The sequence below is a fragment of the Rhinoderma darwinii genome, chromosome 11 (assembly GCF_050947455.1).
Source record: "Rhinoderma darwinii isolate aRhiDar2 chromosome 11, aRhiDar2.hap1, whole genome shotgun sequence".
Classification (NCBI taxonomy): Eukaryota; Metazoa; Chordata; class Amphibia; order Anura; family Rhinodermatidae; genus Rhinoderma; species Rhinoderma darwinii.
Genome location: NC_134697.1, coordinates 50,326,909 through 50,350,459, shown reverse-complemented (window position 1 = coordinate 50,350,459; position 23,551 = coordinate 50,326,909). Strand labels below are relative to the sequence as shown.

Below are 23,551 nucleotides of genomic sequence, written 5' to 3'. Positions count from 1 at the left end.
GCTTGCCATGCTTTGTGACCTGTCAAATGGCCATTAAAATCCATCCTAATCTGCTACATTTTTAATTTGCCCTTTATTATTTAAACCTGCTTTGAATTTGTGACGGACTTACTACTTGCATTTTTTAGCAAGTACCTAAAAGAGCAGTGTTTGCTAATTTTACCTTTATACAATTATGCAGTTGTCATGTTTATGCCTTTTCTGTACTGCACAAAGTTGTTATTTTCTGTCATTTGTTTCCTCTATCTCCCCAAAAAATGAATACCCCAACACATACTTTCAGATAGATGAATCTTATATCTGAGAAGTCATATATATGCTCCTCTGAGCGGTGAACAGCAGGCACTTAGATATATATATAAAAAAAAGGTCTCATTGACATTTTGGAGAATGTATTGAGCATGCTCTGTGACATGTGCAAAAAGGAGGGAGAAGGAGTTGAGCCATCTCTACCACATATTGTCAATGGTCCTGTGTTATCTGCCTCCAATTTTATAACAGGGGTGTTCCCTTTTCTATACAATCATGCCCTGTAATCATAATCATATACCTACTTTCAATGTCCTCCAGTGTACACAGAATAAACTGACAAGTGATCTCTACAGAGTAGTAAAGGTACTTTTACACCGGCCGATGCAACGTTCTTTGAGCGCTCGTTTTCCCGATAATTGCTCAGTGTAAAAGGGCCTTAAGTGTTATTTCATTGTGAGGGCTCAATGGCCAGTGTAAAAGCTAGAATATATTTCATAATAGTAAAATAGAATTGTAAAAAAAAAAAAAACACAAAAAAAAACAAAACACACAAAACAGAAAATATATGTTTAACGCAAAAACTTGATTTTAAATAGGTCATTTTTGGACAATAGATCCACATTAAGGAATTCATTATTGCACAGGGAACATATCAAGCTCATTCATAACAAAACGTATTTAGGGGGAAAAAAAGGGGCCTAATTTTTAACTCCTCACTTACCAAGGAAAAATGTAGTTCAGATTGGTTGCTATGAGTAACCGCACAGTATTTATTAAGCTAGTATTTACACAAGAACTTCATGGTTTCTGGATCCGATCTAATTCTGTTCTGTCCATCACATCAAACAATTTGTCTCCTATAGAGACGGATTGTCCGTACTAACTATTCTTATAGGGACAGTCAAACAAAGTGCCCCAATATTTACACAGACGTAGCTACAATACTACTACCACTGCATTTGATGAAAAAAGCTTTAGGGCTTGTCCACACACAATGGAATTGCTGCAGAAAATATCTGCAACAAATCATTGAAAAACGCAGACATTCTGCTACATCACAAATGCACCATTTACTGAGGTTTTTTTACGGCAGGAAATGGTGCGTACTTTGCTGCATATTTCACAACGTTAGGAGATGGACATATCTCCTCTGAAAAACGCAGCAATCCTGGCCTCTTTCCACAGCAGGAATTGACATGCTGCGGTCCGAAAAATACGCACCGCAGGTCAATTTCTGCTCTAAATTTTCAAGCAGCACGTGGATGAGATTTGTTAGAGATCATCCACTATGCTGCTACTGTATTCTGCTGCGTTTTTTCCGCCCAAAATTCTGGGACGCAGAAATTCCGCAGCGTGTGAACGAGCCCATGCTATCCAAATATTCTGTACTTCTGCAGACATCTCCTGGGCTTTGGCATTTCATTGTTCATCATCATAAACCCCTCTTTCATTAAAGCTTATGATAAAATGTCCTTCCACATTTCAACTAAAAATGGTCAAAAAAAAAAAAAAGAACCATGAAACAGACTTCTCCATAAAGTGGCTGCAGCTGGCTGTTTTAATTCCCAATAAGATAAGATAGACTTTATTGATCCCAAAAGGGGAATTAATAATAGTCACACATTCTGCTCCATAAGATATCAACATCACGAATACAGGACATGCATAACAAACAATTAATACATCAACTTACATTAATTTAGTAGTAACAACAATACTAAAAATAGATGTAAGGCCCTGTTCACATGTTGTTTTCTGCAGGCGGAAAAATCTGCCTCAATATTCCTTCAGGAATTCCAAAGCAGACCTTGACCCACCGGCAGAACACTTTGCGTTTTTTGCCATCTTCTTCGCTGCTTTTTTCGGCCGTAGCCATTGAGCGCAAGGGGCAAAAAAAAAAAAAAAAAAAAAAAAAAGCACAGTGAAAAACAACTTTCTCTGCCTTCCATCCCATAGGTCAAAGTCGGAAATGCCTGAAGAAAGGGCATGATGCTTCTTTTGCGAACGTTTTTTCCGCCCGCAGGAAGCGCCTCCCATTGAGGTCAATAGGAATCGTTTTCGGCAGTTTTTTGGTGCGGTTACCATCGTGGTTTCCGCGTCAAAAACCCAGTGTGAACATACCCTAACAATACAGCTAAAAATAAATAAAATAATTTAGGTCATCGCTCTATAAAATGAAGATATAGCGATAGGTAAAAAGGACCTCATATACCCATCTTTAGTACATTTTAATTGAAGAGAATGTCTACTAAATGTACTACGTCTCAATTTAACACATAGTTAACCCCTTCCCGCCGCAGCCCTTTTTCAGATTTTCATTTTCGTTTTTTCCTCCCCACATTCCAAGTCATAACTTTTTTATTTTTCCGTCGATATAGTACTATGAGGGCTTGATTTTTGCGGGACGAGTTGTAGTTTTTCGTAGCACCATTTATTGTGCCATATAATGTACTAGGAAACGGGAAAAAATATTTGTGGGTAGAAAATGAAAAAAACAACGATTCCTTCATGTTTTTTTGCGTGCCGTTTTTACGGAATTCACTGTGCAATTAAAACAACATGTTAACTTTATTCTGTGGATCAAAACGATTACAGTGATACCAAATATATATCGTTTTTTCTGTATTTTACAAGTAAAATTACCTAAGTGTAAAAAAGAAAAAAAAAAATTGGTGTCGCCAAATTCCCGAGAGCCATAACTTTTTTATTTTTCCGTCGATTAAGTGGTATGAGTGCCTATTTTTGCGGGATAAGCTGTAGTTTTTAATGATACCATTTTGGGGTACATGCGATATTTTGATCACTTTTTATTTCATTTTTTGTGGGAGATGAGGTGACCAAAAAATAGAGATTCTGGCGTTTACAATTTTTTTTTTTACGGCGTTCACCGTGCGGGTTAAATAATGATATATTGTAATAGTTCAGACTTTTACGGACACGGCGATACCAATTATGTTTATTTATTTTTTTACTATGCTCTAGGGGGGAAATGGGAAAAGGGTTTTTTTTTTTTACTTTTAATTTTTTTTTTCACATGAAAAAACCAAACCTTTATTTTATAAATTTTTACTTTTTTTTATTAGTCCCCCCTAGGGGACTTCAACCAGCGATCGTTAGATCGCTTGCACAATATACTACAATACTAATGTATTGCCGTATATCGTGATTCTGACAGGCTTTTATGAAGCCCTGCCGGAGGCACAAATATGGCGGACCTGGGGGCCTTCATTAGGCCCCCAGGCAGCCGTAGCAACGATCGCCTACCCCGCTATTGCGTTGCGGGGGGTGTGATGAGCTGTTAGATGGGGTCACCCCCTCTTTCTAACAATTTAAATGCTGCAGCATTTAATGAGTTAAACGAGAGGGATCATGCTCGAGAGCGATGACGCTCGTTACTCTGTTGTGTCGGCTGTAACAAACAGCCGACACCCACATCGTATGGAGCGGGTTCACTCCGTGAGCCCGTTCCATACTTTCCCCCTACCCGACTTTGGCGTATGGATGCGTCAAGTGTCAGGAAGGGGTTAAACGGGGGATGTTGAGGACAAGCAACAATCCTGTCAAACTTGTGTAAAATCCTTTTTTCCGCCACTGCACGAACTGGTTCAAACGCATGTCCAACAATACTACTTGCCTTTCTAACACTCTTTTTCAGTCTATTAATATCCATAACCCTTGTATTACCATACCAGCCGACCACAACAAACACTATCGCACTCACCAACACTGAATTATAAAACATTTGCAACATCACTGAGTAGACGTTAAAAGACCTAAGTTGGCGCAAAATAGCGTTGCTGGTGGTGGATCACGAAGAGAAACTTCTACAGACTAGAGGGTGATAATACCAGTCTTCAAAAAAAGAAATAGATCTGAAATGGCCTTCCACTTCACTTCAGATAGGTGGATGTTTGGCCTGTCAAATAAGGACAACAACAAAATATTCACAAGTAATTTGTCCAGAAAAAAAATAAAAAAATTCTTCGTGCCGTTTCCTTTTACTGCCTTTATGTCAAGGCAAACGTCTAGCAAGCAGTGAATACATGTAGTCTACAATGTCAAACAATATGTCTCCCACCCCGTGAGTCCTCACACTTATTCCGACACATAGGGAGAGAGAATTTCTTTACATCCCCTCTACTGTGCATCATTTAAAGAATCTCAGAAGAAAGGGAAGATGCTGCAGAGCAGCCAAGCAATTGAATATAGTGCTACCTTGTATTTGTTAATAATCTGTGAACGAACCAGCAAAGCACTCCACTTTGTAATCACACCTTGACCGACAGACTCAATCTCTTTTATCACCTGCCACTAATGCTCTCAAACTGCACAAGTGTTATTAACAGCAAGATACATTTATAAAGAAACAAAAAAACTAAAAAAACAAACAAAACACCTCTCCTATAGAAGTAAGAATAGAAGTACTGCAACCAGCGTGAGAAGTAGGGGAAGAAAAATAAAAGAAAAAAGCTGGTGATGGGTATACAAAGGTTATGCTGCAGCTATATATGTCAAAAGCATTGCATTGAGTTTTCACATATTTTCTAGTAGAACATCTTTATAGCCTTGCACTACTGTCAAGAGAACAACTCAACGCAATTTGGTTTATCCATTCTCGCATTCATGTTCACATTTCAGGACTAATTTTATTATTGTAAACTATGAACCAATGTAATGGTCATTTCATAAAACTTTAGTCAAAGTGACATGTCAAAGGTTTTGATCGGTGGGGGTCTGGGTGCGGTGACCACCACTGATCGCTGTGCCCCTTCGGCTGTAACGGGTAACTTTGGCTCACCTCGGCTCTTCTCGGGAAGACAGAGTTAGCTGAAGAGCCGAAATGAGCCGAACTTATTACAGCCGAAGAAGCACAGTTCTCGGCCGACGCGTCTGCCCCTTTGTTTTAGCGATCGGTGGGGATCAGCACCTGGACCACCACCAATCAAAACATCACTAGGACATGTAAAAAATTTTATGAAATGACAGTTACTCTTTAACCATTTAAAGCATTCCTGCGAGTTTTCAAAAGTGTATAAAAACTTTTATTTCACTAATTTATTTGCACAAGTCCCAGAGGAGTCCAAAATGTTTACAATTAATATAGGTTATTGGCAACCAAACTCCCGAGTTAACAATCTCTCTACATTTCAGAAGTCCGTAAGTAAATAATGTGCCCTGTTTAACCACAGGGTTGACCTATCCAGTAGGACCATCACTGATCCCTAGAAAAAGCCACATACCTATGTATTGTGGTGTATTGTAATTTTTACAGGCTCCTATTTAATCCTTCATTAGGCCCCCAGGCTGCCATGACAACCATCAGCACCCCACATTCGCCTCGTGGGAGGGTGGCGATGGGGTGATATATACGGTTCCCCCCACTTTAGTGGCTTAGATGACACGGTTACTATTGACCGTGGCATCTAAGTGGCTAAATAGCAAGGATCGGAGTGATCTTTGATCCCGGCCATTACAGTGAAGTGTCGGCTGTAACATACAGCTGACACCTGCGGAGTATGGAGCGGGCTCCCCGTAACGGCCATGCCGCACAGTTACGCCATATGTCATTACGTGGTAAAGTGAATGGACCTCAAAACAACATGATAAAAAGTGGACAAAGTTAAGCGCGGATTAATTTCATAATATATCTTTATTTATTAGACGGATCACCACTTTTCAGATACAGAGCTCCAAATCCTGCACAGGCATTGAATTGTATCTTTAAAACGGAGTGCCTACAGCCAGCACTAGTGGGAGCTTAGTGAATACTGTATGATTGAGTTCAATGTATAACAGTACGAAGTAAGCTCCCTCTAGTGGTGGATTTGGAGCGCTTTATCAGAAAAACGGAGCTGCAACCACTATAATGATATAATTTAAAAAATTATTTCAGCGCAAACATTTGAACATATTTAGATTAAAAAATGTTTTTCATGAGTGGACATGCAAATATCGGTTAGCATTGAGCTTCTACTGTATGCACCGTTGCAATGCAAGTCACTATCGAGCTTTTTCTGGATTGGCCAACAAAAAAGTATTAACAACCACACAAAGATCAGCCACAAAAGATATAAAAACATGCATTATTTTCCCTGTAGATGATCTACAGTTGCTAAAATCAACAACAAGCCGATCAGCAGCCACAGGGAACAATAATCCATGTGACCGCCATGTTTTATTACAGTCTCTTCAGGAGCATTTTACGAAGAGTGAACGCATCGTGGGCAAACTATGTATAATATGTGTCTAGACATTACCATATGGCAGCACTTTAAGGGAAACTTAAATATTACATGAGTTAGAAATTCTGGTTTTTCAACCTTACGATCAGTCTGTCTAGACATGATTTATATATATATATATATATATATATATATATATATATATATATATATATATATATATATATATATATACACACACACACTTATATATATTTATTATTATTTTTTTTTTTTACAGGCTTTCTTTTCTTCAGGTTTAGAATTCCTTGAAGGCTAATAGGGGTTTTAAAAATAATTACACAAAACATAATTTCATCATACTCACCAAGGCTTCTGAATAAAAAACAAGCAGAGAGGGAAAGCAGGAACTTCCACAAGACCGTACAATGCCACATTCATATAGAGATTGCCTTTCAGCTCTCCTGCATTTAAGGTCAGACCATAATAAACCAAACTGCAGACATACCTGGAAAAAAAACAGATCATCATTGCTACTGAAAGGTTTGCAGATATCTGAAGAGCTGGTTTTCTGAAAGTCAATTTATCAAGAATGTGCTCTGACATAGAATAATGGTCTGGATGAAAATAACACTCCTTTGACCACTGATGGCAACAAACTCCCCAATCTAATACTTTCCCCAAACACTGCATTGAGAAATAAGCGTGCAAGTCAGAGGCATTTCACAATGAATTACTTCATAAACGCACACATATATAGAGAAGTAAAGCTATCAATTACAGAAATGAGAAATTCATTCATATAGTCACTTCTGTTCTAGTGTGATGGCTTTCTTATAGGGCCAGTGTAGCTAATGTCACACATTCCCTCTCATGGGCCCATGTTGACCCACTGCAACAACGTGAACATTACTTTTAGCATTAGGAAATATAGGTACTTTACAATGCATTGCATATATCGCAGTAAGGGTATGTGCACACACACTATTTACGTCCGTAATTGACGGACGTATTTCGGCCGCAAGTACCGGACCGAACACAGTGCAGGGAGCCGGGCTCCTAGCATCATAGTGATGTACGATGCTAGGAGTCCCTGCCTCGCTGCAGGACAACTGTCCCGTACTCTAATCATGTTTTCAGTACGGGACAGTTGTCCGGCAGCGAGGCAGGGACTCCTAGCATCGTACATAAGTATGATGCTAGGAGCCCGGCGCCCTGCACTGTGTTCGGTCCGGTACTTGCGGCCGAAATACGTCCGTCAATTACGGACGTAATTAGTGTGTGTGCACATACCCTAAAGCTTTCGATGGTATGACCCAGAAGATCAGCACAATTAAGCCTAGAAAATATAAGAATACAAGGAGGATATTAGATGTATGAACATCTTACTGTTGCTATTATTATATTTAGACCCCAAAAGAAAGAGAAGCCATCCCTCAACCCATCCTTTTTGTCCAACTATCGCCCCATTTCCCCACTCCAGTTTGCTTCAAAACTTGAACAAATATGTCTAGCTTGAACAGTTCTCCCACCTCTTGTCAAACTCTCTTTTTGACCATCTGCAATCTGGCCTCTGACCCCACCATGCTACTAAAACTGCCAAGGCCCCACAACATTACGCTGTGCTCCTCCTTCTACTCCAGTCCTCGGTCTCCAACACAGTTGGCCACTTTCTCCTGTTACAAATTCTCTCATCTCTTGGCATCACAGACTTGGCCCTCATCTAAATCTCCTCATGCATTACCAACCAAACATTTAGTGTTTCCCATTCAAACACCACCTCCTCGTCTCACCCTCTCTCTGTTGTTGTCCCTCAAAGCTCCATCCTGGGACCCCTGCTCTTCTCTATCTACACTGTTGGCCTAGGACAGCTTTTAGGATCCCATGGCTTTTAGTGCCATTTCTATGCAAACGACACAGAAATTTATCTCTCTGGCCCAGATGTCCCCTCTTTGTTTTCCAGATTGTCTAACAGCATTATCCTCCTTCTCCTCCCACTTCTTAAAACTCAACATGGAGAAAACTGAAGTCATCATCTTTTCCCCATGTCAATCAACCCCTAAACCAGAACTATCAATCACAGTTCACAGCTACAGACTTTCCCCAGTCTCACAACTCCGCTGCCTCGGGATAACCCTTGATTCCGCCCTGACAACCTCTTGTCGCCTCCAACTCAAAAACATTTCTCGAATTCACTCTTTCCCCAACCTCGAGTCAACAAAAAAGTTAGTACATGTGCACATTATCTCTCCCCTAGACTACTGCAACATCCTTCTCTGTGGCGTCCCAACTAACACTCACGCACCCCTGCAATTCCCCCTCAACTATGCTGCCATGTTACTCTATCTTTCTCCCCGTTCCACCTCTGCCTATCCTTTCACTAACTACCCATTGCCCAGCTTATGTTTTTGTTCATTTGAACTGAATTCAAGGGTGTGCACAACCTGTCCCCCCTATATGCTCACGATGCCTCCCCACACATAAATCTCTGGACCTCACAAGACCTTTTGCTTTGCTCTCCTCTTGCCGCTCCTCACATCATGGTCTTCAAGATTTGTCCCATGTATTCCCATATACTCTAGAACTCTCTTCCCAACACACCACTCTCCCACCATCCAAACTTTCAAAAGCAACCTGAAAACCCACTTCTTTAGAAAAACGTACAACCTGTAATAACCCTGCTACCTCAACTCGACCGGATGAACCGTTTCTACCCTGACCTACTGTCTTCTTCCCCCTTCCCTCATAAAGTGTATGCCCTCATGGGCAAGGTCCCGTCTCCTTACATACCAGTCTATCATTCATTAAGCTCATGTTTATTGTACCAGTTTTTATTGACTCATGTCAAGTACTGTAAGCATTTCTGTTGATGATGTTGATAACCAAACGTAAGTGGAGAAATCAGTGGAGGGATCAATAGCAAATAGCATGGTCAAGGTTAAAACAAAAAAAAAAAAACACAAAAATAAATAAATATCAGAAGCCATGTAATTGCTATATGTGAGTCTGAATTCCATAGTCTTATTGAAGAAAGACCACATAAGTTGACATAGTTCATATTCATTTTCCTGGAGACCAGTCGGTTACTTTAGTCCTGGAGAGTTCTTTGAAAAAAGGGCAGTCCATTAGGTGAAAGCTGGCCATGTTGAACAATTAGGGAGGATTTACACGAGCGTGTGCGTTTTGCACGCGCAAAAGGCACTTAACAGCTCCGTGTGTCATCACCATATGATGCGTGGCTGCATGATTTACGCGCAGACGCCATCATTATGACACTCTGTTTGTATGTTTGTAAACAGAAAAGCACGTGGTGCTTTTCGGTTTTCAATCATACTGCTGTTGCGCGAATTACGCGCGTCCCACGGAAGTGCTTCCATGTGGTGCGCGTGATTTTCACGCACCCATTGACTTCAATGGGTGGGTGATGCGCGAACCGCTCAGAAAAATAGGACATGTCGTGCGTTTCACGCAGCGGACACACGCTGCGTGAAAATCACGGACTGTCTGCACAGCCCCATAGACTAACATAGGTCCGTGCGACACGCGTGAAAATCACGCGCGTTGCACGGACATATTACACGCTCGTGTAAATCCTCCCTAAGAGTAACACAGGCCCTGAATTGGAAAGGCGAGTGTGGAATACTTAGTGGGACTAAGCCAACCGCTCCTTCTCCTGGCTGCCCCATAAAAATGTATGCTTAGCCAAGAATGCAGGTTTATTCGAATGGGGAAAGAAGATTAATCTTCTAATCTCATGAAGCATCAGGCATGTTGAAATCCAACATGGCTGATCCTTCAGCCCCCTCCCCCCATGTCTGCTAAAAGAATGTTGGGCTGCCCCCATGCACATTGGATTAATTTTGGCAGAATTGGCCGACTTTAATATGTATGGCCTGCTAAGAGTATCGAGGGATGAAGGTCTTACACAGGGGCGTAACTAGGAAAGACTGGGCCCCATAGCAAACTTTTGACTGGGGCCCCCCTCCCCCGGGTGTCACACAACCCCCCCCCTTGTAGATAGTGCCTTATTTACAGCCCCCCCTGTAGATAACGCCATACAGCCCCCCTCTGTAGATAGCGCCATACATCCCCCTGTAGATAACGCCATACAGCCCCCCTGTAGATAACGCCATACAGCCCCCCCCTGCAGAGAAAGCCATACAGCCCCCCCCTGTAGAGTACGCCATACAGCCCCCCCCTGTAGGGAACGCCATACAGCCACCCCCCCTGTAGGGAACGCCATACAGCGTTCCCCCCCCCCCCGTAGGGAACGCCATACAGCGTCCCCTCTCCCAAAAAAATGCGACCTACAGTGTGTCCTACAAAATACATGTATCCCCTCTCCACAGGATCTCCACAGGATCTCCACAGGATAGGGGATACATGAGTGATCGCTGGCAGCGATAGGGAGAACGGGGGACTGAAAGTCCCCTGAAGTTCTCCATGACTAACCTCTGACTTCCGGGGTCTGCACAGCTCAATAAAAATGAAAGGAGCGCTGGTCACGCATGCGCACAAGCACGACCGGCGCTCCATTCATTTGTATGGAGCTGCCGACACAGAACCCGGAAGTCCGAGGTTTGTGATGGAGAACTTCAGGGGACTTTCAGTCCCCCGTTCTCCCTATCACTGCCAGCGATCACACATGTATCCCCTGTCCTGTGGAGATCCTGTGGAGAGGGGATACATGTCCTGTGGAGAGGGGATACATGTCCTGTGGAGAGGGGATACATGTCCTGTGGAGAGGGGATACATGTCCTGTGGAGGGGGGATACGTGTCCTGTGGAGAGGGGATACGTGTCCTGTGGAGAGGGGATACGTGTCCTGTGGAGAGGGGATACGTGTCCTGTGGAGAGGGGATACGTGTCCTGTGGAGAGGGGATACGTGTCCTGTGGAGAGGGGATACGTGTCCTGTGGAGAGGGGATACGTGTCCTGTGGAGAGGGGATACGTGTCCTGTGGAGAGGGGATACGTGTCCTGTGGAGAGGGGATACGCGTCCTGTGGAGAGGGGATACGCGTCCTGTGGAGAGGGGATACATGTCCTGTGGAGAGGGGATACATGTCCTGTGGAGAGGGGATACGTGTCCTGTGGAGAGGGGATACGTGTCCTGTGGAGAAGGGATACGTGTCCTGTGGAGAGGGGATACGTGTCCTGTGGAGAGGGGATACGTGTCCTGTGGAGAGGGGATACGTGTCCTGTGGAGAGGGGATACGTGTCCTGTGGAGAGGGGATACGTGTCCTGTGGAGATCCTGTGGAGAGGGGATACGTGTCCTGTGGAGAGGGGATACGTGTCCTGTGGAGAGGGGATACGTGTCCTGTGGAGAGGGGATACGTGTCCTGTGGAGAGGGGGGGGGGGATACTTGTCTTTTGCTCTATTTTGCGCCTTCAGGACCAGACACCGTTTAGCCATTTTTAGCACGTGTTGGTTAAATGGCTATAACTTTTTTATTTGTTGGGCTAACGACGTGATTTTTGCGACGTTTTTTCCGTAGACAATGCAGGTTTCATTTTTTATCGTTTTTATACACACCTTTTTTGCTATTTTAGAATTTTTATTCATAAAGTTTGAAAATAATATTAAAAAAAGAAGCTTTTTTACATTTCAGCTATTTTTTTTTTGGTAATAACATAGTTTTACCCTAAAATAGACCTTTTATTTGTGATCGTCATTGTCTAGCGTAAATTTTAATATATTACATGTCTATATTAGGGTAATTGGGTCAGCGCTAGCGTTACAACAATGATTGGCGGGGGGGGGGGGAAACGTTTTTTTTTGGGGTGGGTATTTTATGTGTATTTATTTATTTATTTATTTTGCACTTGACTTTACTATTTTTTTATTACTATGGTCTGTCCTCCAAAGGTCAAAAAAGACCTTTGGGGAACTTTATATAATTTTTTTTCTTTATTTTACACCATCTTTTCCACTGTAACTGGAGCTGCACAGCAGCCCCAGTTACAGGGGAAATCAGCTCTCTCATAGTGACGATTGTCACTAATAGGGCTGTGCTGGGTCTAGTAAGACCCAGCAGCAGCCTGCCACTAACGGCACCCGGTGATCATGTGACCAGTCACATGATCACCGGGAGGAATAGAGACAGCGCCGCTGCTGCTGTCTCTATTCCTGTACACAGCGCGCATTGAGCGCTGTGTACAAGTGATCAGAGAAGACAGAAGCAGCTAAAGCTGCTTCTATCCACTCCTCAGGGTCCCCGGCAGTCACTGACAGCCGGAGACCCGACATTCAGCTGCCCGATCGCGCGGGCAGCAAGTTAAAACCCGAGCCGTAGAAAGTCTATGGCTCGGGTTTTAAGGACCCTGACCGCTGGCCGTAAAAATACAGCCAGCGGTCGGGAACCAGTTAATGGCAGAGCGGGGAGATACCTCCCTGCTCTGCCGTAGTGTTCAGTGGCGTCCCGCTGTAGCAGCCATAGCGGCTGCTAGCAGAGCCTCCGGCCATGGTGGGGGCCCGTGCCGGCGGGCGACACGGGCCCCCTCATGCCGCGGGCCCCGTGGCAGCCGCTACTGCTGCTACGGCGGTAGTTACGCCACTGGTCTTACACATTTTACACCAGTCTCACAGAGAGGTGGCTATACACTTGGGGTCTGGATACATTTATGTTCCCAGCTTGAATTACTTATTGTAAGTGGAAGTACTCAGGACTCTGGGCAGGATTATGCTGTAGTGCCCAGAATCAGGATGGTAAACTCTCGAAAAAAACAAAAACCTTTCAGAATATATAAACTGGAGGGCACAGAGGACCTGTGGATGTACTAGGTGCTGCTTATAAAAATCATATGCAGGTCTTTTGAAGGCGCCACAGAGGAGAATGTCAAGGTAAACCACAAAAATCTCAGCGGCACATATCTTTATAGGATGGCTGGTGTAGAGAACTCTACCAGTAAAGGTGATCCCGAGCTCCCTGGGCCTTCCCCAAAACAGTTTATGTTAGTAATATTCCATTCCATAAACACTCCAGCTATACCCCTCATGAAAACTATTTCTATCTTTTAAAGTAAAAAGGAATAGTGTAGTTACATCTACCAAATGGACCAAAGAAAATAAGGCTAGTTTCATATGTACCTGGTTGGTGGCCATCAAAAATACTAAGTGAGTCTAGGTGGAGACGGTATTTATATAGCTAATAATAATAAAAAATATTATATCAATAATTAATAATAATAATTTAACTTTTGTGTTGCATCAACTTTTCAGACTGCAAGAAAAACAAATAAGTGAACCCTTGACCAAATCAAGGATATTCTACCTGATGACCAGGCACATATTTTGGACAATCAGAAATTGTCCAACTTATTGTAAACGTACTGTATACCCAGGAAAGAGCAAAGGACAAACAGCAACCATATAAACAAATACTATAGCCGAAATTTTGACTATACTATTGAGAAACCTAAAGAGCTAAAATCATTACAGTAAAAATATTAATAATCATCCCTCATGAAGCTGCAAAATGCCTGACCTATGGTAACAGTCATATGTTCCTACAGGAGTCACTGTTGAGTGGCTACCAATAAGCAGATTGTCCACACCCCACTAGGGACACGCAGATAATGGAACCTCATACCATAGCAAGTTCTTGAAGACCACACTGCGCAATCAGTGGAGAGCCACAGGGGGCAGAACTATAGAACACAGGTGTATTGAGCAGAATGCTGGATTATAATAAACGGATGGAATAAAGATGATACAAGACACTCAATATGCACCAGCCACCTAAAATATTAGAAGCAGCCATTACTGCTTAACATTCTTTACATTGAATCCTTTTTAAACTCTAAAAATATTCTGGAAATTTCTAGTTCATTCTGTTTAAAAAAAATATGGAAAAATAGGCAAATATCATTTAAAAACAAAACAATCATAACACAACATTTTTTTTATTAATGGAAGAGATCAGGCAAAGATGTAAGAAATGAGCAGCTTTGTCAGTAATTGAACAAATAAAAAAAACACAATTAGGCCCCATACACGCAATCGTAAAATGTGACGATAATCGCGTACCGTAATATGGACTATTCAGTTCTGTTGGCCGTGGACACCTTTCCGTATCGCTACGGATGGGTGCCCGTGCCATAGAAATGTTTCGAAAATTGTACGTTGTATGGGAGCACGGCTCGAAAATGCGGACGGCTGTGATTACGGGCATGGCCTTGTGCATGGGGCCTTACAATGGGATAAATGCTAGACGCACTCTCAGGGTCAGCTCCATTAGGCCGGGTTCACAGGTAGCGTAAATAGAGCGGATTTTCCACGACGGATTTCATTGCGAAAAATCTGCAGCATAATACAGTAGCAGCAGCATAATACAGTAAGCTGCGTAAATGATTAGCAGAAAATAACGCTCAGAACTTGACCTGTGACCCGTTTTTTAAATCCGCAGCATGTCAATTGTATTTGCGTAATCGCTGCTTTTGTGTTTTGGGTTTTCCCCCATTGAATTCCATGAGGAGGTAAAACACCTAACAAATAGTAGATGTTGCATTTTTTTGCGGCAGAAAAGCTGCGATTCTTTTAGATAAAAAATGTCTTACTTACCCAAAATTCTGTGTTTCTTCATCCAGGCCAAGCTCCTGGAATGATGTTTCATCTCATGTGACCGCTGCTGCCAATCACAGGCTGTATGAAGATTTTTTTTTTTTCTGCCGGAATTCTGCGTCGACCAGGGCGCATACGCTGTGTGATTTTACGCAGCGTATCCGCCCCCGTGTGAACATGCCCTTAGACATCAATGTGACTAGTAGCCACAGTTAATAATACAGCAGGCATCCTCCAGGGTTTCAGTAAATAAAGAACTCCGCTCATCAACCTGGATGTATGGGCTTCATTTTTGAACGGCCGTTATTGACGGTCCCGTCACACACTGGCTGCACACGGATGCCTTCCATTTGCAGCCCGTTGTTTCACAAACCAAATTCAATGCGAAGGCCGAGACTATTCCATCAAAAACGGGCAGGAGTAGGATCTGCCCTACTTTTGACGGAACGGCTGCACGGTTCCGTTAAAACAACAGAAGTGTGCATGGCCGCATTGAAATGAATGGGTTCAGGGTGCTATCCGTGACAACAACGGATAGCAGCCTGAAGGAAAAAACTGAAATGGGCATGGGGCCTTATACACAGATCAGCACAGAAGAGATTCTTTCCCCGATTGCTAGCGGTTTCATTAACAAAGCTGGGTTTACATTTTCTATATGTATGATATGTTTGCAATATTGAGGTATGTACGCAGCAGTGGGATTTCTGCAGATCAACCAGCATTCAAGACTGTTCTGCAAGACTGGATATATGGAGACTTTTCAAGAACAGAGCAACTATTTAAAGGGTTTTCTGCTTTGGACAATCCCTTCTTGTTTGAAAGGATCCCTTGACAATAAGCAGATCAAAAAAAGTGTCCCCCTGCTAGGGCCCCAGTGATCAGCTGCTATTTGGGAGGAAACAGTAAGGATGGGTTCCCACGGACAGGATATGGCGCGTAAAAATTACGCGTGTCTGACCTGGAATCCGCAGGACATTCCGTCAGAATAATGTGGTGCGATTTTTCGGACTGAAATTCCGCTGGGAGGAAAGCCATTCATACTTACCCCCTCTCTCCTCTGACGTCCGCTCCGGCCTCTCTGGAGGACGTTTCAGGCCATGTGATGCTGCAGCCTGTGACTGGCTGCAGCGGTCACATGGGACGTAACGTCATCCCAGGAAGCCAGACTGCAGGAAGGAGGGTGTTCTGGGTAAGCATGATTATTTTTTTTCTTCCGACGCTGCCATTTTTGCGGCGTAAACGCTGCGATTACGCCGCTAAATAATTAAATTCCGCACCGCTGGTCAAGTTATTAACATTTACGCTGCGTTTTTCCCCAGCGTGGGCATGACATTTTCTAAACCTCATCCACTGTGCTGCTACTGTAAATGCTGCGGAATTTCACACAGAATTCCACAGCATTTACGCTATGTGGGAACCCGGCCTAACGGTTAGGTTTCCCTGCAGCACCGTCACAGGGGAAAATAAGTATTACACAGCTCCCATTTAAATCAATGTGTTTTCCCTATAGTAGAGGACAGGACAAGTCCTCCAGAGCGAGAGTCGCTCTTTATAATCGCTTTCCATTCTGGCCAAGAGATGAGGATTGTAAACAGAGGAATTTCACTTATCGAGATAGGCCAGCGGACAATTCTCAATGAATCTGCAAACGACAATGGAAAAAGATTAACATTTCCTTACTATTTGTGGCACACAGCGGTATGTTTAGTAGTATCTCATTGTCACCTTTATCACGGTTGGAGCACTTAAGGTGACATACAACTGGTGACAGATTGCCTTTAAACACTACATAAGATTTAAGGATTATGAATAGCTGCTCTGTTCTTGAAAAGACTCCCCAGCCCCGGCCTGCAGAACAGTCTTGAATGATGGTTGCCTTTAATAGATAATTACAACTTCTACCCTGGCTTTGGGAGGAAACAGTAAGGCTGGGTTCCCACGGAACGGATATGCTACGTAAAAATCATGCAGCGTGTCTGACCTGGAACCCGCAGGAAATTCTGTCAGAATAAATTAGGTAGACCTAAACGTTCTTTACTGGAGGACATAAACCTTTACCTTATATTTTGGGACTACCTTCGCTTTTACATCGTAGCCAAAGAAATGAACTCTGATTTCATTGGGCCAAGTACATACCATATAGTGGACTCTGTGTTATATACTACTGGTGTATGTGTGTTATTGTCTAAAATGATACCGATATATGCAATAGAACATCTTATTCACTGCCTTTCTGGCCTATCCTTGTCCCAGTCCCAACTGACGGACGTAAGTGGCAAAATCTAGAGCTCGTCATAGTAATATCACATATAGCTTTTTATCATATTTAATATATGTAGTATTCGATTTTTGCATTGGACTCTGTGGCTGGGGAAATATTTCTCATATACCACCATGAAGCAGACTAACTTATTACTAAGCTTGTATGCCATTTTTCAACACCGACAAAATTATTAAACTGCATCCAAATTGCTTTTGTTGTTTGAACACACTCCTCCAGAGCTCCCATTATATCCAGAGCAAGGATTGCTTACAAGTTATTATGATTAAAGGATTACAATCTCCAGGCTAAATGCAAAGATGGAAAGTGCATCTTAAGTAGAAAGACAACTCTTCAGAGATAAATCTTGTCGTTATAAATTATATGACTTGGCGATTCACAAGACATTGCACATACTCCGTGTACTTTTCTTTTGCTATGTAATTGCGATCATAATGAGGGCTTTGATGAAGAGCCATTTGAAAGAAACTATTGGTGACAGCTCAGATGGAGGCCTCCATTCTGCAGCACTCTATGTCACTGTCCCCGCTGCCCTAATATGCCACCATGCTGATCTGCCGCTTTTGATCTTCGAATAGAAACTCAAACCAGGTTTCTTCATAATTCCCAAAACCCCATGGTATATACTCTTTAAACAACATATATTGGAAAACACAGTGAATTTGTTGTCTTTTCTGGAAATGTCTGTTTTTACTCAAAAGCCCTTTTTAAATTGTTAAGTATTCTCTTCTAATATTTACTTGGCAGTTGAAATTGTAGACTACAGGGACTTAAAGAAGTCTGCTAAGAAATCCAGTGTTAGGAGATTCCTTGCTCATCTGCAGTTTCCCATATAACATCTGCATTCTGCCCATGCTCTGTCTGTGCCGTTGCATTGGATTATTTTAACTTTTTTTAGTGCTCACGAAGAGCCGGCTCATCACAAAACCGTGAGGAAGGGGGAAGAGGGTGTGTTGAGAACTGCACCATGGAGGATAGTCAAGGGACTCCTCAGAAGAATCTGCATAACAAGGAATCCAAGTTTAACTAATATACCCGCAGACCTAATGCTCAGGAGAAATATCTGAAAGGACAGACTTTACTGTATACTTCCAAAAAAGTATACATAAAATGTAAGTACAGCATAAAGCTACAACTCTTTTCAGCTAACAGTGAATGCGATTCTAAAAACGATATGTATGTCAGTACCTATAGGTGATGCTTACCTTCTATTTCTTTTCCTCACTGCTTAGGTGCTCTTTAAGGCTACATTCACATCACGTTTTTTTAGCCTATGTTTGACGTATACGCTGAGAAAAGCGCTCATTCTATACAATCGGGCTGTAACGGGTGTCTAACAGTGGCATCTCTGACCTTATAAGCTGTAATGGCATCCGTTTAACAGTTATGTCGTGAACTCTTATGACCGTTTATAATGTATCCGTTAAAGGGATACCATTATAGCGTTTGGATGGCGGAGGCCCTTTTAGGAAATAATTTAAACGCATCTGTCACCCATAGGCTACAATGAATAAGTCAAGAAAAGCTATTGAAAAGCTCATGATGTATCCAAATAACCGATGCCTGTGATGGATGCCATACAGTGGCACCGGTCACTTATAGGCGACCATGTTAAAAAAAAAAAAAAAATGTATACGTTTAACATGTAGGTCTTTTTTACTGGATTACGCAGGATGGAATAGCTTAGTCTACTACACTATTCCATACTTTTTTTTTTTTTGCAGTATACCGATGTAGACTCTTTTGGCCTCCGCCTGAAAATCGAATACACATAATACGTGTATGTTGGGAGCTTAAATTAATTCCATGGTCCAGAGCTGTAATCTGTGACTGCAGCTTCACACAGTGACTACAGGGAGTCTCAAGTAGTCAGAAATCCACCTCCTGTCGATCATTGGTTCAGGCTGCTGCTTTTTCCCTCCACACTGCACCTTTGCCTCCTCAGATTGGCTGCGGTGTATAAACACACGTCCATCTCAGGCTCACCAAGAAGTCAATGCACGGAGAGCTGCTTTACAGAAAGGACAGAATGATTATAAAGCACAGATTAGGCAGCAGACGGCTAACCGTCTATTCTCAAAGTACAACAGAGGTTGTTACTCATCTTTGTACAGACAATAAAATGGCATAGAAGCCTGCTGGGCCATGCAGATTTACATTCCCACAGGCCCTCCTAACTGACTGCTTTGCCTGTGTGTCACAGCAGCACTGGCATTATATTCATGAACCAGAACAATAAGGACTACCAGTATCATAGGTTCCTCTTAAACAAGAGAATGCTACACAATGGAACTAGGAGATATCACAGGGAAAAAGCTATTTTTTAAAGAGAGCGGATACCTTTTATTTTGGATATTAAAGTGAAATTCAATTATAGAAATAAAGGAAGCTGATTCTAGACTATGCTGACTGGAAACGGGCCCCACCTAGGCTTGGACAGCAATAGAAGAGGACGAGACTCCGTGGCATCAGTTGCTTAATATGTTACTATTTAATGATCCATCGGGTCAATACATGGGTAAAAAGCAGGATTTCAAACCTTTTGTGAAGGAGCTGTGAAACTCTGCCCCTTTGACTCCCATCGATACCCACATTTGCACCAAAAAAAAAACAACGGTGACAAAACTATTTTTATTTTTTTAATTAAATAAAAGATTATCAGAAATGCTGCATCTGTGGCCTCAGTCTATAGGACCTTCTGGAATAGCTTCGCATTTATAAATTGACATGGCCAAGCATCAAAAACTGATCCTTCCGTCAATTATATTTCCATACAGTTTTGCATCTATGAGATTCTGCCTTCAAGGTCTTCATACAATAGTGTCTTATTTTAAAACGTCCATTTAATTTTCTCTTCCCGTGCACAGATAAGATATTTAGTATCCCAGTCACATAAACCCCCATGCTCATTCTGATATAGTTATACAACCTAGCCGGTCATTGTGTCCTCATGAATAGAATTGCTGAGATACAAGTTTGTTGCTCTGTTATATACTGTATTATATCTTCCCTGAGTTGTAATCATTTAAGGTTTATGGGCCCTCTCTTAAAATGATCTCATAGCTAACATCTAAAAAGGCTTAGGTATCACTTAAACAATGCAACATAACTCACAGCTTTAATCTAGCTTAGGATATAAAAGAGAGGAAAGGGAGTATCTAGCGCTCTCATTACATATTGTCAACAACTAGCGATAAGAACCATTAATAAAATGCCCTACTTAATGCAGGCAGTGAAAAAAAAAGTACAAAGATAATAGCTACCACAAAATTAAATACATGCCTTTCATTTTATTGACCCTGAAATACGGTCATTGCCCTGCAGGCACGCGTGTTCTATGGCAGCTACTGCTTCCACTGCGCTTAAGGGGTTAAAAATCCAATTAACCTGCCCTTATTACACAGAATTATCCAGTATTGTCATAGTAATAATTAAGCACAGTGAACGCAAGATGTAAAATAGCCTCAATACATCACTGGCCTTGTGTCCATAACTCACGTAGAGACAAACCAATGCCAATAGAATAATTTACGGAGATCACGGGACGCCAATGAAAAAATATCTGCATCATCTACTTCTTTTTTTCTAACCACTAACGAACTTTTGGCAAATTAAGAAATTACTTTTTTTTTTGGGTTTCAAATTAAACAAGAAAAAGAAACAATTACATTGATGGCGTGTACCGGTAAATGGCTTTAGTGAAGTAAGATGATCTGCATCATTGAAGACGTACGCCTGAGCCTCCTTTAATAGTAAATCAGTTCATTTTTCTTGCCAGAACAATTAAACGCTTTTAGAGAGAAAAAAAAAAAAAAAAGTAATTTGTGAACTCAGGAGGCAGAAAATTCACAAAAACTGCAGAGCTAGAGAGACGGGCAAGGCTTGGTGCAGGCAGTACTGATACTTTTGTTTGACATAAAGCTTTTATACCATTAGACATGCCAGCTAAGAAGTTAACTTACTGTAAATTATGCAAGAGCAGACAAAAAGTTATTGAAATGCATCAAAAAGAACAAAGGCTTAATCTGCAAACATTGTTTAGGCACAAAATAAAGAAGAAAAGCACCATTTTTTTTTGTTCTTCAGAGACATACCAGATATACATCAAGATGACTGTCCTCCAGAGAAGCACTCCATATCTCACCAAATCGAAGACACCACCATGTGCCGAGCCACCAGTTCTTGGTGTTGCATTGCATTCTTTTAACTTCACTGTAAGAATGTGTTTGCCATTGCCACGCGCTATACAATGCAGTACGGCCTCTGCTTCAGCTGTGTAACCGCGCGAATACAGCCATCTTGGGGATTCAGGGAGCAAACTAACAGAAATAAAAAAATAAAATAAAAAAGTGTCACCTTCTATCATAGAGGTATACAATACAACATAATACAAGAGGGTAAATATAAACCACCGTGATCAAAGCATAAAACAAGAAGGCTCCAAAAGGAAAATTCACTTTGAAGTAACTTAACCCCTTCCCGATATCTGACATAAATGTAGGTCATGGCCGGAAAGGAGGAGTATGGAAGGCTCACGGGCTTAGCTTGCTCCATAACCTATGGGTATCAGCTATATAGTGCATTCGAAAAGTCTTCGGATCCCTTCACTTTTTTCACATTTTGTTATTTTGAGGCCTTGTGGTAAATAAAAAAGTAAAAATTAAACTTTTTCCATCATCATTCTGCACTCAAAACTCCATAAATGACAGTGAAAACTACATTTTTCATTTTTTTTAAATGTGCAAAAATTTATAAAAAACTCAAATTTCGCATGGACATGTATTCAGACCCTTTGCTATGACACTTGAAATTTAGCTCTAGGGGCCACCCATTTCTCCAGATCATCTTTGCAATGTTTCTACACCTTGATTGGAGTCCACATGTGGTAAATTCATTTGCTTGGACAAGATTTATAAAAGACACACCGCTGTCTATATAAGCTCTCACAGCTGACAATGAATATCAGAGCAAAAACCAAGTCATGAGGAGGAAATAACTGCCTATAGAGTTCAGAGACAGGATTGTATAGCAGCACAGATCTGGAGAAGGGTACAAAAAACAATTTCTGCTGCACTGAAACTTCCCAAGAGCACAGTGGCCTCTATAATTCTTAAATGGAAGAAGTTTGGAACAACCAGGACCTTTCCTAGAACTGGCTGCCCCCCCCCCCCCCAAACTAAGTAATTGGGGGACAAGGGCCCTGGTTAAGAGAGGTGCCCAAGCAGGGGTGGGATTCAAATTTTTAACAGGTTCTCTGCTTTGCCAACAAAAACATAAGCGCTGGGGGGGGGGGGGGGGGGTCGCGGTGTATCGCGCCATTTAAAATTATTATAAATAATTAAAATAAAAAACAATTACAATATTCCAAATACACCCTATCTTAAAGTGGACTCTAAATAAGGAAATTACCTGTCTACAAATGCTTAACTGGATTACCACACTATGTATTTAATTACATAAGCGTACATACCTACCTGCCGACACTCATATTAAACTCACCCATTACATATAGACCCATATGCATACATGCAATATCCTAAGCGTGCTCAGCCCATTTAGTTAGGCTGTGCACTGTGAGAAGGGTTGAGGACAGCGCGGCATGCGCAGTAAGCAGTGACAAATCTCCCAGCTAATGCAGTTACGGTGCCAGAACCAAGCTCAGTCCATAAATACAACAGAACCAAGCTCAGTACATATATACAGCACCAGTACCAAAGCTCAGTACATACATACGGCACCAAAGGGAAGCTCAATACATATATACAGCACCAAAGAGAAGCTCAGTACATATATACAACTTCAGAACCAAGCTCAGCATATAAATACAGCACCAGAACAAAGCCCAGTACATGTACATATGTTTTGGGCTTAGTTGTTATGATGTATATTTGCACAGAGCTTGGTTTTGGTGCTGTATTTATGTACTAAGCTTTGTTGTGGGGGAGTATTTATATGCGGAGCTTGGTTCTGGAGTTGTATACATGTACTGAGCTTCTGTTTGGTGCTATATATGCATATATATATATATATATATATATATATATATATATATATATATATATATATATATATGAGAGAGAGCTTGGTTGTTATGATGTGTAGTACTCCAGAACCAAGCTCAGTACATAAATACAGCACAAATACTGCTCAGTAGAGATCATATGCAAATTCAGTTTAACCCATGTCATACAGTTAGGTCCAGAATTATTTGGACAGTGACACAATCTTCATGATTTGGGCTCTGCATGTCACCACATTGAATTTCAAATGAAAC

General features: G+C 41.8%; 1 protein-coding gene across 3 annotated transcripts in view; it reads right to left on the bottom strand.

Moving 5' to 3' along the window:
- Positions 1 to 23,551, bottom strand: part of LOC142663116 (solute carrier family 22 member 15-like) — a 164,581-nt gene that overhangs the window by 92,776 nt on the left and 48,254 nt on the right. For all 3 annotated transcript variants that reach the window (XR_012851044.1, XM_075841420.1, XM_075841421.1), the window contains exons 6-7: positions 21,372 to 21,596; positions 6,802 to 6,942 (exon numbers count right to left, since the gene is read on the bottom strand). Coding sequence is in view for 2 of the 3 variants with exons in the window: in XM_075841420.1 (XP_075697535.1) it covers positions 6,802 to 6,942; positions 21,372 to 21,596 (366 nt within the window). In the remaining variant the exon portion in view is untranslated. The remainder of the gene's footprint in view (positions 1 to 6,801; positions 6,943 to 21,371; positions 21,597 to 23,551) is intronic.